Consider the following 21,195-nt stretch of genomic DNA (forward strand, 5'->3'; position numbering starts at 1 on the left):
AATTCAAAACCTTGATTGTTGTTATGAAAGGAAGGATGAATTTCATTAAAAGTGCCTTTCAAAGAAATACATTTCTTGAACTTTTTCATTTTCATCACATCACAACCACAAACTTCAATTAGGATTTCATATGAGTAACACATTTAGTTCACCTGTAAAGTACTTTAATAATTCCAAGAGAACTTAAATAATTACAATGGATATGTGTTTGTAGGTTTGTTGTGTCATATCCTTTTCAGATGATTGAACAGCGCTCTTCCATACGTAGAAATGTTCCACAGAAATGCCAGGAACTCAAAAAATACACGCAAAACATCATTTACATTGAAATGCTTTATTTTCAGTGAATACAAAAAATAAGTTTTATTCAGGCCAGATAAATATTCTCAGTATCCTAATTTATCATTCATCTTTAATGTAACAACCTTTTAATTCAATTTCTTTTACGGTAGTGGGAACACTTCTATTACTCCACACAGCAATAAAACAGTGACAGATATATTGAAATATTCCTATCAAATTTATTTTCCGAAGTATCTTAAAAGCACAAGAAAAAAAAAACTCATTCGTAAAATGTTGGGGACTTCATTACACACAAAGCAGTTGGGCTAAAACACTTTTGTCTCTGGTGAATGTTTTTGTTCAGAAGCACTGTGGTTACATGCCCATAAAAGTCAGTACAAAAATGTATTCATATATGTATTATAATACATTTTAAACTTCAAACACATTTTATTTTCTGACTGGCAGACAGTCCATTTGTCAACCCAGAAAAGGCTTTACATGTGGCAGAGAGGAGAGATAAAGGAGGCGCAGTTGTTTCAGCACTTAAAGGAACAGCATGTTAAAATACCACAGACAGGAACAGACGTTTCCGAGCAAAAACTTGTCTTCTACGTGAAGCTATCGCTGCAGCAGCAGACGCTGTATGAGTAAACGACTAAGGCACTAACAATAATAACACTACAGACTGTACTGATAAGCGGTGGATGCTCCCCATCTCTTTCAAAATGTCCACACACATACACACGCGCGCACACACACACACACACAGGTCACAATACCAGGAATCAACTGAAACAAAAGTCAACTTAGAAAAACACACTGCTTACATGCTGCAGGATACAGTGTTGCTATGTGGAGGTGTGAATTACTCCTAAAGCATAATGCTTTGCATCCTCACCTAGGACCTAAACTTACAGTGTAGTGTAATATCTAACTGAATAATGTCCTCTAGAATAAGAAGAGGGAAATGTTTGATGACATCACAATCAAACGCTGTAAACATAACCTGTTCTGCTTGTTGGTTAAAGTTGCAGCGCAGCAACAAAAAACAAGACAAAACTTTGTGATTATCTTTGCACTTGCTTCACTTTTACTTTCTCTCAGCAGTCAAATGTTTGAGAGAGTTAACTGATTGCAACATTTTTTGTTGCTGAATTTGAACAAAAGAAATACCAGGCAGTGAAGATATTGCTTTAGAAATTGTCATTAAGTAACTCTAGAAGAGACAGTTACTGTGCCCTCCAAATAAATCAACGCGTTAACAACATACTTTTTTTCATAAATGTAGTCTCAATTTTCTTTGTACAGCTGCCAGGTTACAAAGATCATTGAAATATTTATTTACTTAAAAAACACATTTCACTTTCTGCACAGCATGAACGCAACCAATGCTGCCCCCTAAAGCACCTGTTATGTTATTGCATTGTTCATACTTTCATCGCCTACAACGATAAGCAATTAAAAAAAACATGTTTTATGGTTTTGGAAAATATCCGACACCCTGCTTGGAAGCCACACAATCTTCTGCTGTTGGTTGCTATAAACTCAGACCTTATCTGACCCTGAAAATAGACCCCTCCCAGCTAAAATTACCCTACCGTAATAAATAATCTCTGTGGTAACATGTTTTCCTGCGTAGAAGAAAAAAAAACATTCACAATGTAACACAGTGGTTGCACATAGCAAAACGTATTCATAGTGTCTTTGAGAAATCAGTAAAATGTGTTGCATCTTCATATGTTTTGCCTAAAGAGATGAGAAATATAAGGAAGCAGAATGGAGGAAAAAATATTTATACGACTGGATTATCTTACTTCACATTAAGGTTACTGACCACTGAATTAAAGCAGAGACGTGCCACAGCGATTCACACGATTCACACAGACGTTAAGGTGTAACTGGAGCATAAAGGCCAACATTCACACAGTCAGAGTACCAAGCTGAAATGTTTTGGGGAGTATTTTTTTTGCCTTCAGATTCATGTTGTGTTTATATGGCTAAGCAATACAAGCAGCAGTACAATCAGTTCTTCATTTGAAAGCTTGTGCAATGGAGCTGCAAGCGGAAATGGAAAACAAAAGCTTATAGGGTGAAATGTGAGCTGTGCTGTTTGTCCGAGGGATGTCACATTCTGGGTTAAGTAGTTATTATAGACAGTATAAGAGAGCACTAAGTTCTGTCAGGTCAATCTTTATGTTGTTTGCAGGAAGTAGTTGACTCCACACAGCAGTATTTTAAACCGACTCGTAGCTATTTAAGATCTTTTCATGCAATGAAGTACCGGTCTTTCAAGAACCGGTCACAGAAGTCACTGAGGGCCATACACCTGTCCAGGTTTGCCGCACCAAACACAGATGTGCTCATCACACAGCAGGTATCAGTTGGCGTCTTCTCGTAGCTCGCTTGGCAGAAACTTGTACTGCTGCTGCCTGATCTGAGCCAGCTTCTTCCTGGCGTCCTCCAGTTCCCGCTCCTTCCGCAGCATCTCTTCCTGGGCTGCAATGATCTGCGCAGACGGTACAGAAATTGTTTTATTTTTTTAATACTCATGTTAGCAGAGGTGGAAGAAACATTTAGTCCAAAAGGTTGCACGTGCATAAATAAACTGGTATTGCTACAAAGTTGAGAACATTAACAAAACAAATCCTTTAAGGTATTTTTTTCTTTACGTCGTTACATCTGAATGACAGTGAACAAAAATTCCCACAATTGTATAATTAAAATAACACATACTCTAGTGAAATAGTGTAAATAAGTAAAAACATGTCAAGCTAAAATGTATTTAGCTCTGACAATTTTTCCTTTTATGACCAAAAACATTATTGCACTTGGCTGGAGAGTACAGTTTGTCTCTCAACACCTCTTGGGTGCCAAGATGGATAAATAATCTTTGTAGTAGTAATACTATAAAAGAGCACAATCACAGATTATAATAATAAAACTTGATTATTGTTTTTTTTAAATTTATTTATTAAATTTTTTTTTTACAACAGATCAGCCTCTCATGTTTGCAATAATATTAACGTTCTATCAGAAAACATTTATGTAGCAACTAGAAAGACATGACGTTTAAATCATTACCTGTGCTATTCCACCCACAAACTTTGTCTTGACAACCACATTGTCCTCATCCGCTTTGTCAAAAGCTGCTTTCTGAGCCGCCCGGACCAAATTGTCTGATGCCTTTTTTACTGCATTCCCGGCAATCTACGGAGAAAAATAGAACAATGGCAGAAAGGTTAAATGGAAAATTGTTCATTGAAACTGTTTTATGTTAATACATTAATGGCATTGCAAGTCAAAAAAGAGAAAAAATATCCCATTTGAGAAATGCACTTTTCAGCAGCAAGTGTTAGCTGCTGAAAATGGAAGAGACTATTCTTCCATTTAGTTCAAACATTTTGAACTAAGATGTTTTTCTAACAACCAGGAAACAAATGGAGTGTCTGGACATTACAAGTCAAGCTTACCACATGCTCTCTATGAAAACTGTTAATTATTCAGATTTTTCTTACCTGCTAAAGATGGATTAACCACGGCAAAAAATAGAAAAGTGGTGTGAATTGTAAGAAAAAACACTAGTGAGATTATCAAAACAGCTTTTTATCACCATAATCACACTTTTATTTTTATTATTCCTTTATTTAATCAGGTAAACCCCATTGAGATCTAGATCTCATTTTCAAGAGGGACCTGAAACAAACTTCACTCCCCCTCGGGGAATCGAACCCCGGTCTCCCGCGTGACAGGCGGGGATACTCACCACTGTACTAACGAGGAGACAATTTATGGTACTAATAAAAATAAATTTAGGTTTTCGTAAATACGGTTCAGGATGCTAACTGCATACCTGCAGTCTTCTCATGGCCTCGGAGTCCTGGTCCGCCTTCACCTTGCAGGCCACCAGCAGCTGGGCAGTGGAGGCCGCCACCTGTTTGGCTGAAGAGATGAGCTTCTCCTCACTGGCGTGGCCTTGCACTGAGGCGTTGGCTGCTTCGCACAGGTTGCTTGTTGCTGCTGCTACCATACGTGCCTGTGAGATAATAATTAAAGGAAATTTTACAAATGTTTGCTCTGATTGTTATCGGCTGGATCTCTTCAGTGGCAAGAACTTACGGCAGAGATGAGCCCCTGCGACCACTGTCCATCATCCACAGCATTGGCAGGGATGGAGCCCACTTTGCCCTGGGCCACCAGCTCCCTTTGAGCGGCTGAGGCAGATTTGACCAACGCGCTGGTGGCTGCGGCAATGGACTTGGCAGCCTCCAGGATCTGCTCCTCAAAGTTCAGCGTCTCGTCTGCTTGCTGAGGGCGGAAGGAGGGCCAGTCAGTAAAATACCAGAAACACTAGTTCCTAACTCCTAAAAAAACTAAACAAAATTAGTCTGGATCAACTGAAGAGGAACAAACATTCAGTATTTCAGACATTCTCACACACAGACCCACATTCACACCACAAGTCTGTAGACAGAGCAGGACACCGTAGGAATATGTTTGATATATAGTTGGGACTGAATAACAACCTAATATATCAAACATATCAGACAGAGCCCTGCAGAGAAGGCCTCCGGTGGTGGGGGCGGGCAAGGGAGGAGAGGATGGGGGTTTAAATGGCAGCAGACTCAGACGGACTAAGCTAAAACCAGGACATATGAGTTGATGGGAAATGGATTAGGGAAAAGGAACAGGAGGAGGAGGAGGGGGGACTGTAAACTGTGTTGTTGTGGGAGCGTGGGATGCAAACAGAGACGGCACCTCAGAGGCTGGGTTTGTGCGTTTCACATAAAAATGAGAAAGACTGAAGATGAAGGTGGACAGAAATCTTCACAAAAGTGTTCTGCTTTAGAAAGACACCTAAATAACTAAAGAAACTATGTTACTTTTTTATGTATTCGAAAACATTTAATGTGCAATAATATTAGTCAATTTTGGAATGACAACATGACGATATTTTGTTATTAAAAATATAACAGTACTAATGTCTTTCTGATTAGGTTTCATTGCTAAAACAAACACCAGATAAAGGACTGATGTAAAATTGAATGCATTATTTACATTTCAATAACAGTTTTATTTTAAAAAGTTGTTTTAGATACAAGATGTGCTGTTTTAACAATGAAACACCCTATTTATAGTTCCTAAATGCTTTTACTAGAGCATATTCTAACCTTTAGACATTTCTTTACTGCATTAAATAAGAGATATTATAAAATCCTTTGAAGCATTTAAAGCAGCTGCGCAGTTACAGTGGGTTTTTATAAAATTAACTTTCATTCACAAATAAATGCTAAAAGAGTAGTTTGACTAAAATTTAGAATCACCGGTGAATTATTATTTTCATCTTAGTGACACCTTACCATTGGTAACAAATGTAAACAACAAATTAAGGAAATTGTATCCATTAACATCAAGTCAAAAAATTTAAATTAGATCTATCTTGCGGAGAAAAAATTGTGAATTACATACTTTCATATCCATATCTCATTCAGTTGTACATTTACTAATATAGGCCCGAAAATCTATTTAATTTTATTTTTTTATTTTTTACAGCAGCCAACAAAATTAATGTCTACATTTTTGTGCAATTTAAGAAATTTTAAAACTATTTCCCCCCTTTTATCCCTCAGTTATCCATCACTAAGTCCCCCACCTTTGGCTTTGCTCTAGGTTTCAGCTGCTCTAGCTTTTTCGCTGCCGCCTCGATGGACGCCGCGGCCCCGAGCAGCTCAGTCTCTGCGATCACAGTAGGATCCTCTGGGTCCACCCACTCTGAACCTGAAGCGCGGAATACACACACACCATTAGGTTTTAAACTCAAAGGCAGAAATCAAACACTGCCTTAGAAACCTGTGTTGCATCACAGCATGCCTCAACACGCCGATCACAAAAGAAAACAACAGAACCATGAGCACAGAAAAAAGCAAATCTCCGCACATCTCCATGCACAGCTGATGGAGCGAACAAACAGGCTGAAAATGAAGTAATGTAGATTAAATGGAAATAAGGTGCGATAAATAAAGACAAAGATGCTTGAGAAGCCTGATGGTGGCTGATTAAAGAAACCCTTGGTAGTGCTGAAGAAGTCACAGTACACAAATCAATGCTAACTTACCTCCGTCTGTGGCAAAATAAGAGGGGGCAGGAACATTATTAAAATGTTTAAAAATGTCTGTTTTATACAGGGCCGTGCAAAATTATGCAAATCCCTGGAGCTCTTTCACATTTTGTAACCAAAAACATCCAAGTGATAATTAATTTCAGGTGATACACCAACACAATGTAGGGCGTCCTGATAGAATGAAACAAAACTGAAAAAATATCTTCAGTAACATGTGGTGCACATTTGTATTTAGGCCCCTTTGCTCTGCTACTCCTAAATAAAATCCAGTGCAAGCCATTATCAAAAGTCATCTAATGGGTAAAAAGAGTCAAAATAAAAAGACACAGTGTGACAGAAATCTAATATTAATACATGATCCTGAACACAACATCTCATCCATGGTTTGCATTTCTCCAGCAGAGTGAAGCTCATCAGCGTTAATGGAAAGATGGATGGAGCTAAATACATAATGTCTTGAGGAAGACATGTTAGAGGCTGCAACAGACAGACTACAACCTTAAAGACAATCTAAATACCACCAGAAGTGCAACACAAGTACTTAAATCAAAGCCTATTCAAATAAAAGTCTAGACCGAAATCCATTTGGGGATTTGAGACAAGAATTCAGATACTTTCCATCTAATCTGACTGAGGTTGAGGCGTTTTCTAAGATAAAATGTTTCGATGCAGTATTCACATTGGTTGGCTGAATACAAATGCAAACAACACTTGAGATTTTTTTTTTGTAAAAACAAAATAATAATAATAATGTTGAGAATCTTTCATTCTTTTTCTTCAGACTCACACATATGATCTACTTTGTGTTGGAGCATCACCCCAATAGCACACATTAAAATCTGTGGTTGTTATGTGACAAAATGCGGAAAGGTACAAGAGGCTGGAATACTTCTGCACGGCTCTGTCTTTAGGTGCCGGTCTGGGTGGCGGCCGTTACCTTTCATGGCCTCGGCAGTCTGGATGAGCTCCGTGACAGCGCCTGCCACTCGTTTGGAGCAAGCTGCCAGGTGCTGCTTCTGCTCTGCTGAGGGCTTCTGCATCACCTGAGCACATACGCTGATCACTAAAACACACTTGTACAGGCGAGAGTGGGAGCTAGCTAACAAAAAGGGGAAAGTTATTTCCATGCAAACCCTTCCTGATGTGGTTTTCGACCTACCAGCAATACTTGTTCCAGGAGATCAATGTATCCAGTTGTGCATTCTGCTCCAAACATCAGGGCTCTGTTCTTGACCTCTTCGTTGACCTCTGGGTGGTAAGCCGCTTGCTGGAAAGGAAAATCAATCAATAAACACTTTAACTTTTCCAATTTAATCTCTTTAGCACATGGCAGCCAGCATATATTGAAGCGGCTCGGCACCTTGCAGGTTGTTAGCATGTCGGAGATAGCTTTGCGACTCAGGTTGGCTGTATGGATGACATCCTCTTGGCGTGCAGAGTTTCCTGCAGCCACAGCTTTAGCGGTAGCTATGGTGATGCCCTTAGTCATGCGTATGAACTCCTCTGGTGTGGTGGTCTTATTGGGAGCGTCCCTAGACTGAAACAGCTGATAGGATGGAGAAAACCAGACAGTAAAGTTACGCAACTAAAAGACTAAATCACTGAGTCTTGGTGAAAAAACCCCCAAAACTGATGAGTTTTTCCAGCTAATGAGTTTTTTCCTGGCTTTTCGTACCGCCATTTCCTGTTTGATGCACTCGATCGTCGCCTCAAGTGCCCTGGTGCCCCGAGTCGCCTCGTCCTCCACAGCCTTGACAGTCTTCAGCAGGGACGTCACATTGGTCACCATCACCTGGAGCACAGCATTACTGGTTTTACACCCAGTTAAGATGCCTTACCCCCATGAGAAATCATTCTTAAATCAGTAAATAAAGGCCCATTTATTCGCAGTTTGGTTATAAAGGTGATAAAAGTACATAAAAGGGAAAAGTAAAATGGAAAGTTACAATCATAAGTTAATTTATCCTCTGCATATTGTGTATTCTGAATAATGATTAAAATCCATCAAATTCAGTAACCATTACACATTGTGGCTCCAGGGGGCGCTGTAATCTGCAGGACTGTAATACAGAGGGTCACAATTCTGATTACTCTCGTCAGAAAATGAACTCATACCGTAACTTAATCAAATTTTATTTAAACGTAATCATTTATTTGTAAATGATTACGTTTCAAATACAATCCTAAACAAGTGGGATTTCAGTCGAGTTTGCATCCATAAAAGGTTTACAGGTTACACTCCTACTGTGTTATATGGAACAAAATGTTATTTTAGGATTGTATTTGAAACATCAATTACAAATTTATTGATGGAACCTGACTTAATGTCATGTTTTTGATTGTTGATTCTATGTTGCACTGTGTTTCGGTGTTTGATGTGATGTAAAGCACTTTGAAATGCCTTGCTGCTGAAATGTGCTATACAAATAAAATTTGATTTGATTTAAAAAAAATACCTATTGCTATTTTTATTCCCACTCACGCTCACAATCACACAGTTTAAAACAATGTAGACAGCATTTTAATGGTTTACCTTATGTCAATATATGTTCAAGCTTTTTGTCATATCAGTAAAAAATGTTTTGTATGCAGTATAAAGATACGAAAGTCACATACAAGTAATGTTTTGGTAGGGAATGAAAACATTTCCTTTAAATTCCAGAAAAGTCTTAATAGCACCACTAAAACGCCACGATGAAATTAAACTTTTGAGCCCAATAGAGTTGTTTCTTCAGTTCAGCCAAAGGAAAGAACGCTGTAAACAAATCATTAAAAGTCTCACATGAATGACTCTCCTGCTCATGATATAAACTAATTTAAATTCTAAAACCTCTACACCTAAATTATGGGAAACATTGTTGTTCTGTTTGTAGTTTTCAATATCCAAATAAAGATGCTTTTTACCTTAATGAATGACAGAAGGAAAATAAACTACAAATCTTTAAAACAGTTTCTGTTTTCCAACCTTAAACCTAAATATGGATGTTTTTTCACCATCTGCAAGACTTTGACACCTTGGGCTGTTGCTGACTGAACCGACATCTTCCCAGCTCAGAGTGATAATGAGGAGTCGAACAGTGTAATCAGTGAATTATGAGCTGCAGCTTTAACACTGCATGTGTGTCAGAAAAGACAATTCAACTGTTCATTTCTGTTGAACAGGGTTTCATATGCATTTCAGATTTCCTCTTTCCTTAGGCCTCCCACGATAAGATATAAATAACCAAAAAAAAGTATTTTAGATGGGTTTATTTTTTGTTGTTCATAAGGTTCACAGTTCATATCATATTACACCAATGCATGGAGAAATTGATCCGTCAAACACTTTTTTCCCACCTTAGCAGCACTCTTCAGCTGGTACATAGACGGATCATCTGCTGCCTTCCCGGCCGCACACTTGGTGGCACTAATGAGTTCAGCTAGCGCCTTGGCCACGTCTTTGACTGCATTAATCAGAACCACCTGGTGAAAAAGGTAGACAGGGACACTGACTTGTTACCGTGACGTCTGGGAAGCACAAAGAAGTGACATGACATAATTTCACAACTAATAGTCACCTGTGTCTCAGGGTCATCAGAGCCGATGCTGGCTGCTCCCAGTTTGACAACATCGGTGAGCTGGGTGATGGTTTTGGCAGAAGACTGGGCGGCCTGGGCCAACTTGTCCTGTCCAGAAGCGGCTCCGGACACAAGCATCTTGGTGTCCTCAACCAGAGCTTTGGCGGTCTTCAGAATGTTTTCCCTGATTCCAGAAAAGAGAGTGAAAGTTAAAAAAACAAACTACTTGTCCCACAAAATATGACAAGTATTCAGTTGAGCTTTGAAGAAATGTGAGCTTTTGCAGAAAAATTTCAAATATTATTTTGAGTAAATACAAGCTTAAACTCAAAGCCTAACACTTGCAGAAGCAATCATCGGTCGCACAGATGTTTTGATTTCTAAGCAGAACTGTTTCCAAAACTGTTAGGGAGGACAGCCACAAATCTGCAGGAAATTCTCAAGTTTTTAAGACTTCTGTACACCCTGAAACCAAATTTATGCAGCACTACCACTTATGCTTTTCTATTCTAGCATGAGGCAAAAACTGCCTGAGCACTGCCTGAAAGGATCCATGTAATGTAATGTCACAGGTCTCAGCTTGAATCAGCAGATATGTCCATCTCTGCACTGTGCTGCATTCAGAACTCCATTGACAGGAGACGATGTGCCTTTTAAACATGAAGAGGGGCCCAGGAGTACACAAATAAATCAATCAATTCATCCTAAAAACAGTAAGACTGTGCATTCAGAGTGAAGTACAGTCCAAAATATTAATTTAATGCAGTGTGACACTTCCGTCATCTTTAGTGCACTCTGGGTAATTTGTATCTTAAAACACCAAAGTCTTCCTTTGCATTTAGCAGATTACACTTCATTCTGTCAGTCTGGGATGAAAAATTGCCTGAACCAAGAAGCTGTAATTATGTTTATATTCAAGTATTTCATGCTCCGACCTGTGGTCTGCGAAGGACTCGTCATTTTCTGCATTGAGCGTGCCTGCAGATGCAAACATGATGGTGGTGTCCAGATCTGCGATTATGCCCGACACGGCGCTGGCAGCGGTGATGCAGGCTTGGGTGCCCTTATTACCAGCCTGGAGGGCTGACAGCACCAAGGACACCTGAGGACGTAGAGAGATTAAAATCCATAAATATACAGGTGAGGATGGACAATTACCTGCAGGTACAACCTTTTTTTATTTTAAAGAGCAACTAGCTGAGTGAGTTTTGTTTGCTAATTCTTTATTAAGGGAAACTAATCGCTTTCAATGAAATTTTTTAATGAACTTGCAGAAAATGTTTTTTTTTTTTTTTTTTTTTTTTTAGAAATGCCACGCAGCTAGGTTTTATGAATTTGATACCTTCTCTGTGACAGCACGGGCGCAGTCGATGAGCTCCCGCTTTGTGAAGCTGTCGGACGGGCTGATCTGCAAAGCTCCGGCCTTCTGGACCAGGAAGATGCAGCCATGACCGAGTTCCTGCACTCGGCTCTTGATCTGGAAGCCGATCTGCAACAACGGAGAAGCCGACCAGAAAACTTTAGCACAGATTTACAAAGACGATATTTTAATTGTACAGAAAGATCCTCGTTAATTAACTGGCTTCTTTGTTCCTGATGACTAAACTCCATCTCCTTGGCTTGTGAAACTGGAGCTGCTTTATGAGTGTCTTAGTTTCCTCCTCACCTCTTCTGGCTCAGCAGTGTGAGCAGCCAGCCGTCCCTGAACGGCCAACTGGCTGTAGTCCACGGTCACTTGAGAGGCCAGAGCCCCCAGCTCATCCGGACTGGTCACTGATTTGGTCATCTAATGGATAAACACACACAATGAACTTCAGAGTAGAGATAAAACACATGGGTTCATTTCAGCCTAGTGATCAGCTTTTTAAAACTGGTGACCTTTCATAAAGCATCGGCCAAATTACTACATGTCACAATTGTTTACAGGACATATGATAATCTTATAAATATTCTCAACTTTGTCAAGTTGGAGTTGTACTTGTCGTGAAGGCTTACCATCTCCTGGGCAGTAACTGCAATAGCCTTTGAATGTTTCACCATGTTAGTCTGGTAATCCACAAAGGAGCCTTCAGGTTCAGCAGGCGTTCCTTCATCAAGCTAAATTTGGACACAAGCTAGTTAGAAATGGCACTGCAGCTCACTTGTATTTGTTCACTATGCACACATCAGAGAAAGAAAATCTTTTAGGTCTTTAGCTTCAGGCATAATTTCACCTGCAAATCATCTTTAAAAGCAAACAAATGAATTCTTTACACTCATTATAAATTATCCACCCAAGTTTGTAATTACAGCTTTGAAAAAAGCAATGCAGGCATAATGTTTCCAGCACTTTTACTAAATTAGACAGTGCTCAACACAAGTGCCTGTCACAGGAAAGGAAGAGACGAAAAAAGATAACATGTGGGAAAAGCATGCCCGGATTGATAGGAATTCATAATATTATAAGTGCGTGATCTTCGCCACTCCCGCTGAGAGATGTCGCAGCTTGGAATCTGCAGCCTTGAATAAGTGACTGAGTTCATGAGAAAAAGCTTCAAATGAGCTCTGCTCGAATCACAGAGGACAACAAACCATTATACAGATTGATTATCCCCGTTTAATCAACTGCGCTGAAGGTCACGCGGGCAAATAGACTCCCGAATGCTGAAAATGCAGAGCTACAACTAATCATTTTATAAATAATCCATAATGTTAAATGAATTCAAACATGTCATTCTCTCTGGTGAGGTCACACATCTGAGTAATTGTTGCCTTAGTGATAATTCTAGTTCTGGAGTGTAAGGAAGTAACGAGCTAGTGTTATTCCTCACCTGTTATCAGGGTAAAAAGGTTCCTGACTTTCTTTGCACTTTATCGTTTTGACAACAGTTTTGCTGTTGGAAAAAAGCCTGGCTTTGTTTAAGGATGGACACGTCAACAGTTAATTTTCCCCCACTGAATTATTTAAGTGCGCTTAAACAAAACAAAGATTGCAGTCATTATGCTGCGAACATGAGGTGACAAGCTTAAGAAAACCAATAAGCTTTTTAACAGAATAAATTCTGAAACTTATATTATTATACAATAATTTATTCTAGACCACTGCAAAAGCATCAATACACCTTGAGCCTTCAGACATTTTGTCACATGACAACCACAGGTGTTGATGTCTTTTTAGGGGATTTTATGTGACAGAAAAAGTCAACCTATGACAAATCTCATCTCAATCTCAAATGTTCTGTAAAGGCCTCAGTGGGTCGTTACAGAACCAGAATCACAAAGACCTGCAAATCACATCAGAGAAAAAACTTTTAAATCAGTGAGGTTGTCTCATGGAGAACTGTTCAATCAGTCATTCAAAACTGGAAAGGGATGTTTATGTGAAGAAAAGTAAAACATTGAGTCTAATTTTCCTTTCATTTTGATTATGGGCTCACATAAAATCCCCTAAAATTTTAGGGACATGACTTACTATACATCAAAGGGTAGTAAGACTTTCCAAGACACTGTACAGTTAGAAAGCAATAGCAGCAAACATTTCTTGAGTGAGAGGGTTTTCATTCATTCACTGTGGAGTTAAAATTTCCCTCCCTGGATGAACTTACCTTGGCCATGGCCTCAGCGATGGACTCCACCATTCCTCCCACCATGCCCACCTCACTGGCCGCCTCATTCAGCGTCACCATCATGTCATCCACTGCCTCCTTCATGAGCTGAGCTGCCTCCGCAATGGCATCATGGGTATGGGCTGCCTATGAAGTTATCACACAAGTACCAGCGGAGAAGGTTAAATATCCTTCTTGAGACTTCTTAAATCATCTCAGCTGCTGGGCAGAATTAGTTTAAACAAAACATAGGGGATTAAAAAATGTCCTTGCCTTTGGATTTCCTCCACCCTCCTTTGCAGCATAGAGCATCTGCAGGGCAGACTCAGCCAGTGTCTTAGTTTGGTCCAGGAAAGTCATCTGCTGCTGGTGGTCACTGAGCTTGGAGGCGACACCCACAGAAGCCTTGATGAGAGGTTCAAAGTAACCCGCCAGCTGGGTAACCTGATGGGGAAAAATATACAAAAATATACACGTTCTGTGAGCAGAAGACTCAATAACACTTGAGTCTTCACATGACTTTCTAACTTTCTTTTCCTCAAGCGTGCAACAAAACGTTTACAGAGCTCATACACATTTTCTGTTTAAAATGTCCATCCTTTTCAAGACTCAGTTTTAGTTCAGAAGTCTATTGTGTACGTTTTACAAATCACAAAACAACACATCGCATGAAATTGTCTTCAGTTTTCATAGTGTGGTGCAGGACCTTTCACAGCAGCTTAGACAAGCTCTACTCCAAAATCTGTAACTATTCAATTTGCACAAAAAGGACTGGGTATCTTAAAATCAATGCTAAATCCCTCAAGAAGTATTTGATAGCTTTGGTAATCTATTTGTAAAAAACAAAAAAAGATTTAGCACTTTTTTAACCACATCAAGTTTAAAGGATAACAGTTCCAGTTTAACCTGAATATGAGTCGAAAACTCTAAAACGTTTAAAACGGCTCCTTTTTAGTTTTAGATGTATGCATTCAATCAGTAAGTCAAAACTACAAACGCTGTCGGTAAAATGTTAAAATCAAGTTGACATGTTCCAAACTGAAGATAAAGAATATAAATCAATAAATATAACTTTAAAATCAAAAAATTGATTTTAAAAATGGCTTTTTATGACCTTGCCCCACCCTACCTGTCTAAGGTGAGTGTGTTCTGTCCAACTCTTATTAAAAGGCATCTGAAGTTTTGGTAATTTCCATAATTTTGTCACATTTCCCATTGCTTTAACAGAACATATCAAAAATCACGCCACTCTGTTGTTCCATTATTCCAGTGCACTTGTGATTACCGTCCTGGCCCACATACCTTGTGTCCTAGTTGGGAAGCTTCGCCTCTGGCAGCTGTTGAAACGGGGTCAATTAAGTAACCGATTTCCTGCACAGCAGAGGTCAGCTGCTCCTGTAGTGCCTGAACCAGGGATTAAAAGAAGTTAAGTGGCATTATTTCATTTTATTTAATTATAATGTATTGGTTTGTGTAGACAAGCCGTCAGGAAGCAACATAAAACAAAGATGCAAAGGAGAAACGTGAAGATCTTTGGATTCTCTTGGTACAAACATTCAGCAGGAGGATCTAATGGGCTCAGAACATTGTGATAATATTGTCTTGTCTCAGCTGCTCACCTCTAGTGAGATGTCGTCCCTGCTGGGGAGGTTCTGACTGACGGCTGCCAGAGAGGCCTGCTCAATGTCTCGGATACATTTGTTAATGTTATCAATTGACGAGTCGCACTCCCGCTGGCCAGGAGCCTTGTCTCTGAAAACCAGACAAAAAAAAAAAAGGTTAAGAACTAAAAGCAATGAAATACTCTGATATTAATAAAAATGAACAGATGAAGAAGACAGGACAACAGAAGAGAAAAACAGATGTATTTTTAAAACATTTTCTTTGCGCAAGAAAATCAAGATGAGAAGGTAATTTAGCTGCCTGTGGCTCTGGCCTCATGGGCAGATTAAGTCTGTTAAGTATCACTTTGGCCTTGTGGTGGGATAGTGAGAAAATCTACCAGAAAACCTCATCTTTGTGTTTAATGAGACGAACAGAGTTATGAGATCGACCTCTGCAGGACAGAGAGGTCCTTTGCCATTTGTATTCGCCAGCACCGCAGAAGCTCATAGAATCCCATTAAAGGCATGGGCCAAAGTCCCAGTTGTGAATTTGCAGTCCATGAGGAAGCCTGCGATAAGAGCTGCAGAACTGAAAGAGATGCTAAGCTGGCTGGCTGTGTGTGAATGCTAATTTGTAGATGTTCTGGGAAGAGAAGAAAGCCTCAAAATTCAGTGCGTCTGTTGTTGGGGGTCGAGTCCCTCTGGGGGATCGGTGTTGTTCTGAACAAGGTCAGGAGCAAAAAGGTGTGAAAGAAAAAATTAAACCTGCAAAATTGTCATCATGAATGACTGTATAAAGACAATTTTAATCCATAATCTTGGCTGAGCAAGTTCAACATCTTTAGAGGTGAATTTTAATAAATGGGGATATAATCAAAAAATGTTTTAATTCATTCAGTTCAACCTGAAGTTCATAAGGATTCATTATACACACATTGACATATTCAAAAAACTTTTATGAATACTTAAAGGTAAAGGAAACCTATAATTTTCCTTATTATTATTATAGGAATAAAAAGGAAATATGAAGGTCATTACAGGCAGTTTTGGCAGGTTTGAAGTGTGATCAGGCACTAGGACTTTCTGAAAATTAAAATCAGCATTTCTAAAAAGCTCATCAGCAGAGGGAAGCATGAATTGCATTAAAATTTCCAGATAGACAACTGCAAAGATTTAGACTTAATGAAACACGGCTGAGCGTGTTTCATTACCAGTAGATGACACAGATCATTACTGACTCTGGAAACTCCATAATGGACACTGAGCAGCATGGATTCCATGCCTCTGCCACACTTTTGCCCAACACTTAACTTTCCATTCATATGTTTGGAGGCAGCACCCTGATGACTGTGCGTTAGTCAAATGTCAAGTAAGCAGAAGTCCATAATGATGCAGGCCATAACATAACAATGTGTTTTTATCAGACTTCTGTGATGTTCTACTTTTATAAGAACTTTCGATTAGCTGTAACCCATGCTAATCAGAATGAACAGAAATAAAAATGTCCTGTTTATTAGATCTAGTGTGTATTAGATCTAGTTAATGAAACTCTCATTTCGCAATTTTAACACCTACATCTCTTCATAGAAATCAACGTAAACATGATGCATAAGATCTGAACAATCCCTCCCTCACTAACCGTATGGCTGTGATGAGACCCTTGATGGAGTCGGAGACGGTGCGAGAGTGACCAGCCAGAACGGACCAAGTGGGCGGGTCCTTGGGGTTGATAACCAATGAACGTGCCGTTTTGAGCAGGTGGGTGGAGCTGTCGAGCATGGAGCGTGCCGAGTGGAGGATGGGTACCTGAGCTGCTGAGCCCTTTAAGGGGAAAAATGCTTCTTAAGTAAATTAGAAACGCCTGAATGTGTTCCACACTCCTCTGTTTCACTACAAAGGTGTAAACAGTGGCTTCTGATGTTCTCGTGGACACACCTCGGTGCTGATTTTAGCTGGGACGCTGGCAAACTCGGGGTTGGAGGCGAACGTCGTCAGGTTCTCCACGGCTTCGATGAGTGGAGCGGTGGTGACCCGACACCTGTTCCTGTTCTCCTCTGAGAAATCGCCATCTAGAGCCTTTGAAAACGGAACAGAACCAGTCAAAATCAGTGGGTCAGCTTTCAAAAAACTGAGAGAACATTAAGACCAGACACAAAATTATTGAGCAGAAATATCTTAATTTGGAAAATAAATCAAAGTCAAAAAAATTAAGAAAGAAATTCTACCAAAATATTATTATTATGCACTGCGGAATGCCGGTTCTGACCTACCTTGATGGTTTTGACCAGGTTGGCAGTGGTATTAGCTACCTCCTTGGCAGATTGTACAAAGTGCCTTTTAGCAACTGGGCTGGTGGTCTTGGATGAGGCCAGACGGCAGGCGTTGCACAATGCAGAGGTGTGCTTTGCAACAATTGTGGCTGCAGACAGCACCTGTTGTATGATAAACAATGAAAAACACACTGAGCGAGGGAGATTTGACCTCAAAACAGTTATTCGTTTAAAACAAAGCAGCTACAAAAACATCCTGCCTTTTACACCAAAAAATAACTATATAAATGTTAAAGTGAATCATTGAAACTCCACTAAGCAATAAAATGGCAACTAGAGTCTTGTATAGAAGTGTGAGGAAAAGAGAAAAGAAGTACTTTTATATTAATAAGCATCTCTTCAGCTTTAGGCTAGCTGTACTCAAGAAGATAATAATTGAAAAATCCAGCTGATAATGAGAAATATCAATATTAGACTTTCATATAAGGAGGATGGCCATTTGAATACAAATCAGTAAAAGGTTTGCCACTAAAAAGACAAGTTGGGTCACTTTTATTATCATTTTCACAAACACAGTATAAGTATAATCACCAAAGCTAAAAAAAAAAAAAATATATATATATATATATACACACGTGTTATAAAAAACAGCATCCCTCAGGTCAAGATAGATGGAAATGTAGGAAGAAAAAATGCAGATTTTTGTAACAAATTTTTTTTTAAAAGAGCAGTTGTTATAAAATCACTGATAGTTCAAAGATTTGCATGTATAAATGTGCACCTGGGAAGGGCTGCTCTGTGGGTCCACCAGGTTCTGACAGGCCATCTGGATAGCCTGGTTGGCCCTGGCAAACTGGATGGGATCCACCAACCCCTGATGTCCGGCCTGACTGTTGGGGTCCGATACACCCACCAGGTAGGAGGCCTGAGAAAAACACACACAACCGTTAGTCACAATCACCTGCATACACACAGCAGCTTATTCACTCTGTACCTGTGCCGCAGCTTCAGTGAGGCCACAGAGGGCTTTGGAGGCAGAGCCAACACAGTCTCCAAACGCAGGCACATCCCCGGTCTTACAGTTCTGAGAAATGCCAGCCATGGACTCTCCCAGGACCTGAACAAAGCACCATAAAGAGGATGACCAATGATTAAGCTGTGGTATGGCAGAGGGTGTTCTGATCTTCAGGCTGCTGGACATAAAGGCCTACCTTGGAGTTCTCCATCACACTCTCAATGCAGTCAAAGTACGAGAGGTCGCTGACGGGTTCGCTGGGGTTGTCCAGCATTCCTCTGACAGCCTGGTGAACAAATTAGCAGAAGAGAATGAGTGACTCCTATTCCTACATAAAAGAGAAAGACAAGCAAATAATCAGAAACTAATAGATTTACCTCCAACTCTCTAAGGGCGTTGTCGCACTCCTTCTGGCCGGGCGCCTGCTGGGTACACAGCGTGATCAGCTGGTTAATGCTGTCAGTCACAGCTCTGAAAAACAAAATGAACACAAAAACAATCATTAAAGCAGTACAATTATTAGTGTTGCATGTTTCATGAGCACATATGGGTTGTATAAATTTCATTTCATGGAACTGTAAAGTGTAAATATTGCTTTCAATGTCTTTTTTTTTTTTGGAACAAGAATAATATGCTATACCTATTTAGTTTCTCCAGCTTCTCATTTACCTCCAGTGCAGAGGCATTTAGGTCCTTGAATCAAGTTTGAGTGTCTCTAGACTCATGGCATCTGCTCCATCTTTTAGTTTTGAATATAACGGAACTTAAAAAAAAGTATTCACTCCTCACAAACATAACATTTACACCTTTAGTCAGGTTCCAACCACAGATTTTAATGTTTTGTGGAGGATTTTAGGTCTTAGATCATTTCAAAAATTCTGTTAAGACTGGTGTGCATTATTAATCTGACACCCCTAAATAATAATAAGTGTTTTCAATTACAAGTAACCTAGTTAGTGAATGTACCTCCTCTATGTGACTGAGTCTCATAAAGAGGCACATAGTAAGTCTGGATGACCTGCCGATATTAAAAACTCAGATGGGAAATTCTGTTAGTAGGTTTTTAGTGGTACACTCTAAATCTGCCCATCTTAAAAAAGGAGCAAAATTATTATTTTTAAAAAGCAAGCTGATAAGTTCTGTAGTTGGTAAAAGCTACATATGGGAAAAAATATGCAACAAAGTAAATTATTGTAAAAATGTGTTGAAAAACAGGCTTAATTTTTCCTGGAGTAGTAAATTTGCAGAATGCAAAATAGTTCGTTGTTGCAAAGCACTCTTGTGTCTAGTTGTCCTACCTTGCTGCAGCAGCGAGCAGGTTTTTGACATTTGCAGCTGCAGGGTCCACAGACAGACTTTTAGCAGCCAGCAACAATTTACTGGAAGCCATGGAGATGTTTTTCAGGTTGCCAATCACTTGCACCTGGTCATCCTTTTTCTGAAACGGCACCATCATAACAGCAATAATCAGACTGAAAGCTCCTACTATGACATAATTGGGGAGCTGATTTTCACTAAATCCAACCTGCGTGTGCCCAGCCATTTCTATGCCAGCATCCAGAAACTCATCAAAGTCCTGGCTGAACTTTCCGGAGGCTGAAGCCAGCTGGTTGCTGGAGCTTCTGGAGGCATGGACCACCTCGCCTGCCGAATGATTCAGGTCTGCTGCTGTCTGAGTCAGGTCATTCTGGGCTTCCTGAAACGACTTGGAGGCCGGAGGGATCTGAGCAGGGCACACAGGGGAGAGACGTATCGCAGTTTTTTTAGATCAAACACCAGAAAGAGAGTGAAATTTCAGCAGCATGGAAGCTGTTCCTGATATGATCATTTATTGCAGCGGGGAAAAATACATAAACATAAACAATAAGCGGGATGTTGACTCACAGTTTCAATCAGAAGTTTCTTGCTGGCTTCGCCGATGCTCTTCAGAGCCATGTCGACGTCCTTCTGGCCAGGCAGACAGTTGACGCAGTTATTCAGGGAGTGAGAGACGGCTTTGGCCACCTGGAACACACAGCAGGATCACAACACAGGGTTTACAGAGGTAAGAGGAGGTGACCTGGCTTAGCTAAAAATCTGCTCATGATGTTCATGAGTCAAGCAACACAGGAAAAAAAAACAATCAGCAAAACAAAACCAGATTAAGATTCTGAAGATTCTTACAAACTCAAAATATTCATTTTTTAAATATTGAGTGGCATCATTTTCTTGGAAAATGCAATTAAAAAAAATAAATAAATAAAATAAAATCCTGGAGTAAAACCCAAACCCTCTCACCTGCACCAGCCTCTGCTGACTCTCAGCGTCTCCGTCGGACATCAGCGCCTGTTTGGCCTCATGGATCAGAAGCGCTGAGCCCTCCATGACGTCTCGGGCAGAGTCCAGCATAGCGGCGGCAGCCTTGGGGTCCATGGTGGAAGCGGCAACGCCTCGTGCTGCCTGGGCGAGGATCTTCAAGGCCTGGGCCGTCTCTCTGGCAGCGATCCCTGGAAACAGATTCACCCCACAGCAGCATGTATCACCACAAGATGCATGCCTTCTAAATGAGATGGCAGGCAAGTTTGTAGCATTATTTTCTGGCTACAAAAGAAAGTGCCCATTTTGCAGAACCAACCAGTGTAATGTTCATTTCCTTGAGCTGCACATGTAAGCAGCTGAGCCATGGAGGATCCCACAGCCTTTGAGGTGCTGCCCAGATCCTGAGCACATTTCTCCAACTAAAACAAGAAAGGTGGAAACAAAAAAAAATTAGCTTAGGTGGG

The 21,195-nt window shown here is 40.0% G+C and overlaps 1 protein-coding gene and 1 non-coding gene across 4 annotated transcripts in view; both read right to left on the reverse strand.

Moving 5' to 3' along the window:
- Window positions 1-315: 315 nt before the first annotated feature.
- Window positions 316-21,195, reverse strand: part of tln2a (talin 2a) — an 85,174-nt gene continuing 64,294 nt past the window's right edge. For 2 of the 3 annotated variants that reach the window (XM_028014462.1, XM_028014463.1), the window contains exons 28-59: window positions 21,048-21,150; window positions 20,711-20,919; window positions 20,318-20,437; window positions 19,959-20,156; window positions 19,732-19,871; window positions 18,811-18,904; window positions 18,630-18,719; window positions 18,413-18,535; window positions 18,200-18,343; window positions 17,419-17,580; window positions 17,084-17,224; window positions 16,788-16,969; window positions 15,164-15,296; window positions 14,847-14,948; window positions 13,818-13,988; window positions 13,545-13,691; window positions 11,956-12,057; window positions 11,627-11,746; window positions 11,303-11,449; window positions 10,896-11,062; window positions 9,961-10,144; window positions 9,740-9,865; window positions 8,079-8,195; window positions 7,764-7,949; window positions 7,563-7,670; window positions 7,341-7,446; window positions 6,398-6,403; window positions 5,936-6,060; window positions 4,402-4,590; window positions 4,136-4,318; window positions 3,367-3,492; window positions 316-2,791 (exon numbers count right to left, since the gene is read on the reverse strand). In XM_028014462.1, coding sequence (XP_027870263.1) covers window positions 2,663-2,791; window positions 3,367-3,492; window positions 4,136-4,318; window positions 4,402-4,590; window positions 5,936-6,060; window positions 6,398-6,403; window positions 7,341-7,446; window positions 7,563-7,670; window positions 7,764-7,949; window positions 8,079-8,195; window positions 9,740-9,865; window positions 9,961-10,144; window positions 10,896-11,062; window positions 11,303-11,449; window positions 11,627-11,746; window positions 11,956-12,057; window positions 13,545-13,691; window positions 13,818-13,988; window positions 14,847-14,948; window positions 15,164-15,296; window positions 16,788-16,969; window positions 17,084-17,224; window positions 17,419-17,580; window positions 18,200-18,343; window positions 18,413-18,535; window positions 18,630-18,719; window positions 18,811-18,904; window positions 19,732-19,871; window positions 19,959-20,156; window positions 20,318-20,437; window positions 20,711-20,919; window positions 21,048-21,150 — 4,380 coding nt within the window. In that variant the 3' untranslated portion in view covers window positions 316-2,662. The remainder of the gene's footprint in view (window positions 2,792-3,366; window positions 3,493-4,135; window positions 4,319-4,401; window positions 4,591-5,935; window positions 6,061-6,397; window positions 6,404-7,340; window positions 7,447-7,562; window positions 7,671-7,763; window positions 7,950-8,078; window positions 8,196-9,739; window positions 9,866-9,960; window positions 10,145-10,895; window positions 11,063-11,302; window positions 11,450-11,626; window positions 11,747-11,955; window positions 12,058-13,544; window positions 13,692-13,817; window positions 13,989-14,846; window positions 14,949-15,163; window positions 15,297-16,787; window positions 16,970-17,083; window positions 17,225-17,418; window positions 17,581-18,199; window positions 18,344-18,412; window positions 18,536-18,629; window positions 18,720-18,810; window positions 18,905-19,731; window positions 19,872-19,958; window positions 20,157-20,317; window positions 20,438-20,710; window positions 20,920-21,047; window positions 21,151-21,195) is intronic. The other variant, XM_028014464.1, reaches the window with a different exon arrangement.
- On the reverse strand, window positions 3,994-4,065 carry trnad-guc (transfer RNA aspartic acid (anticodon GUC)). The gene has a single exon. It is a non-coding gene; the product is annotated as a tRNA-Asp (tRNA).

This window comes from Xiphophorus couchianus, chromosome 4 (assembly GCF_001444195.1).
Source record: "Xiphophorus couchianus chromosome 4, X_couchianus-1.0, whole genome shotgun sequence".
NCBI classification, from domain to species: domain Eukaryota; kingdom Metazoa; phylum Chordata; class Actinopteri; order Cyprinodontiformes; family Poeciliidae; genus Xiphophorus; species Xiphophorus couchianus.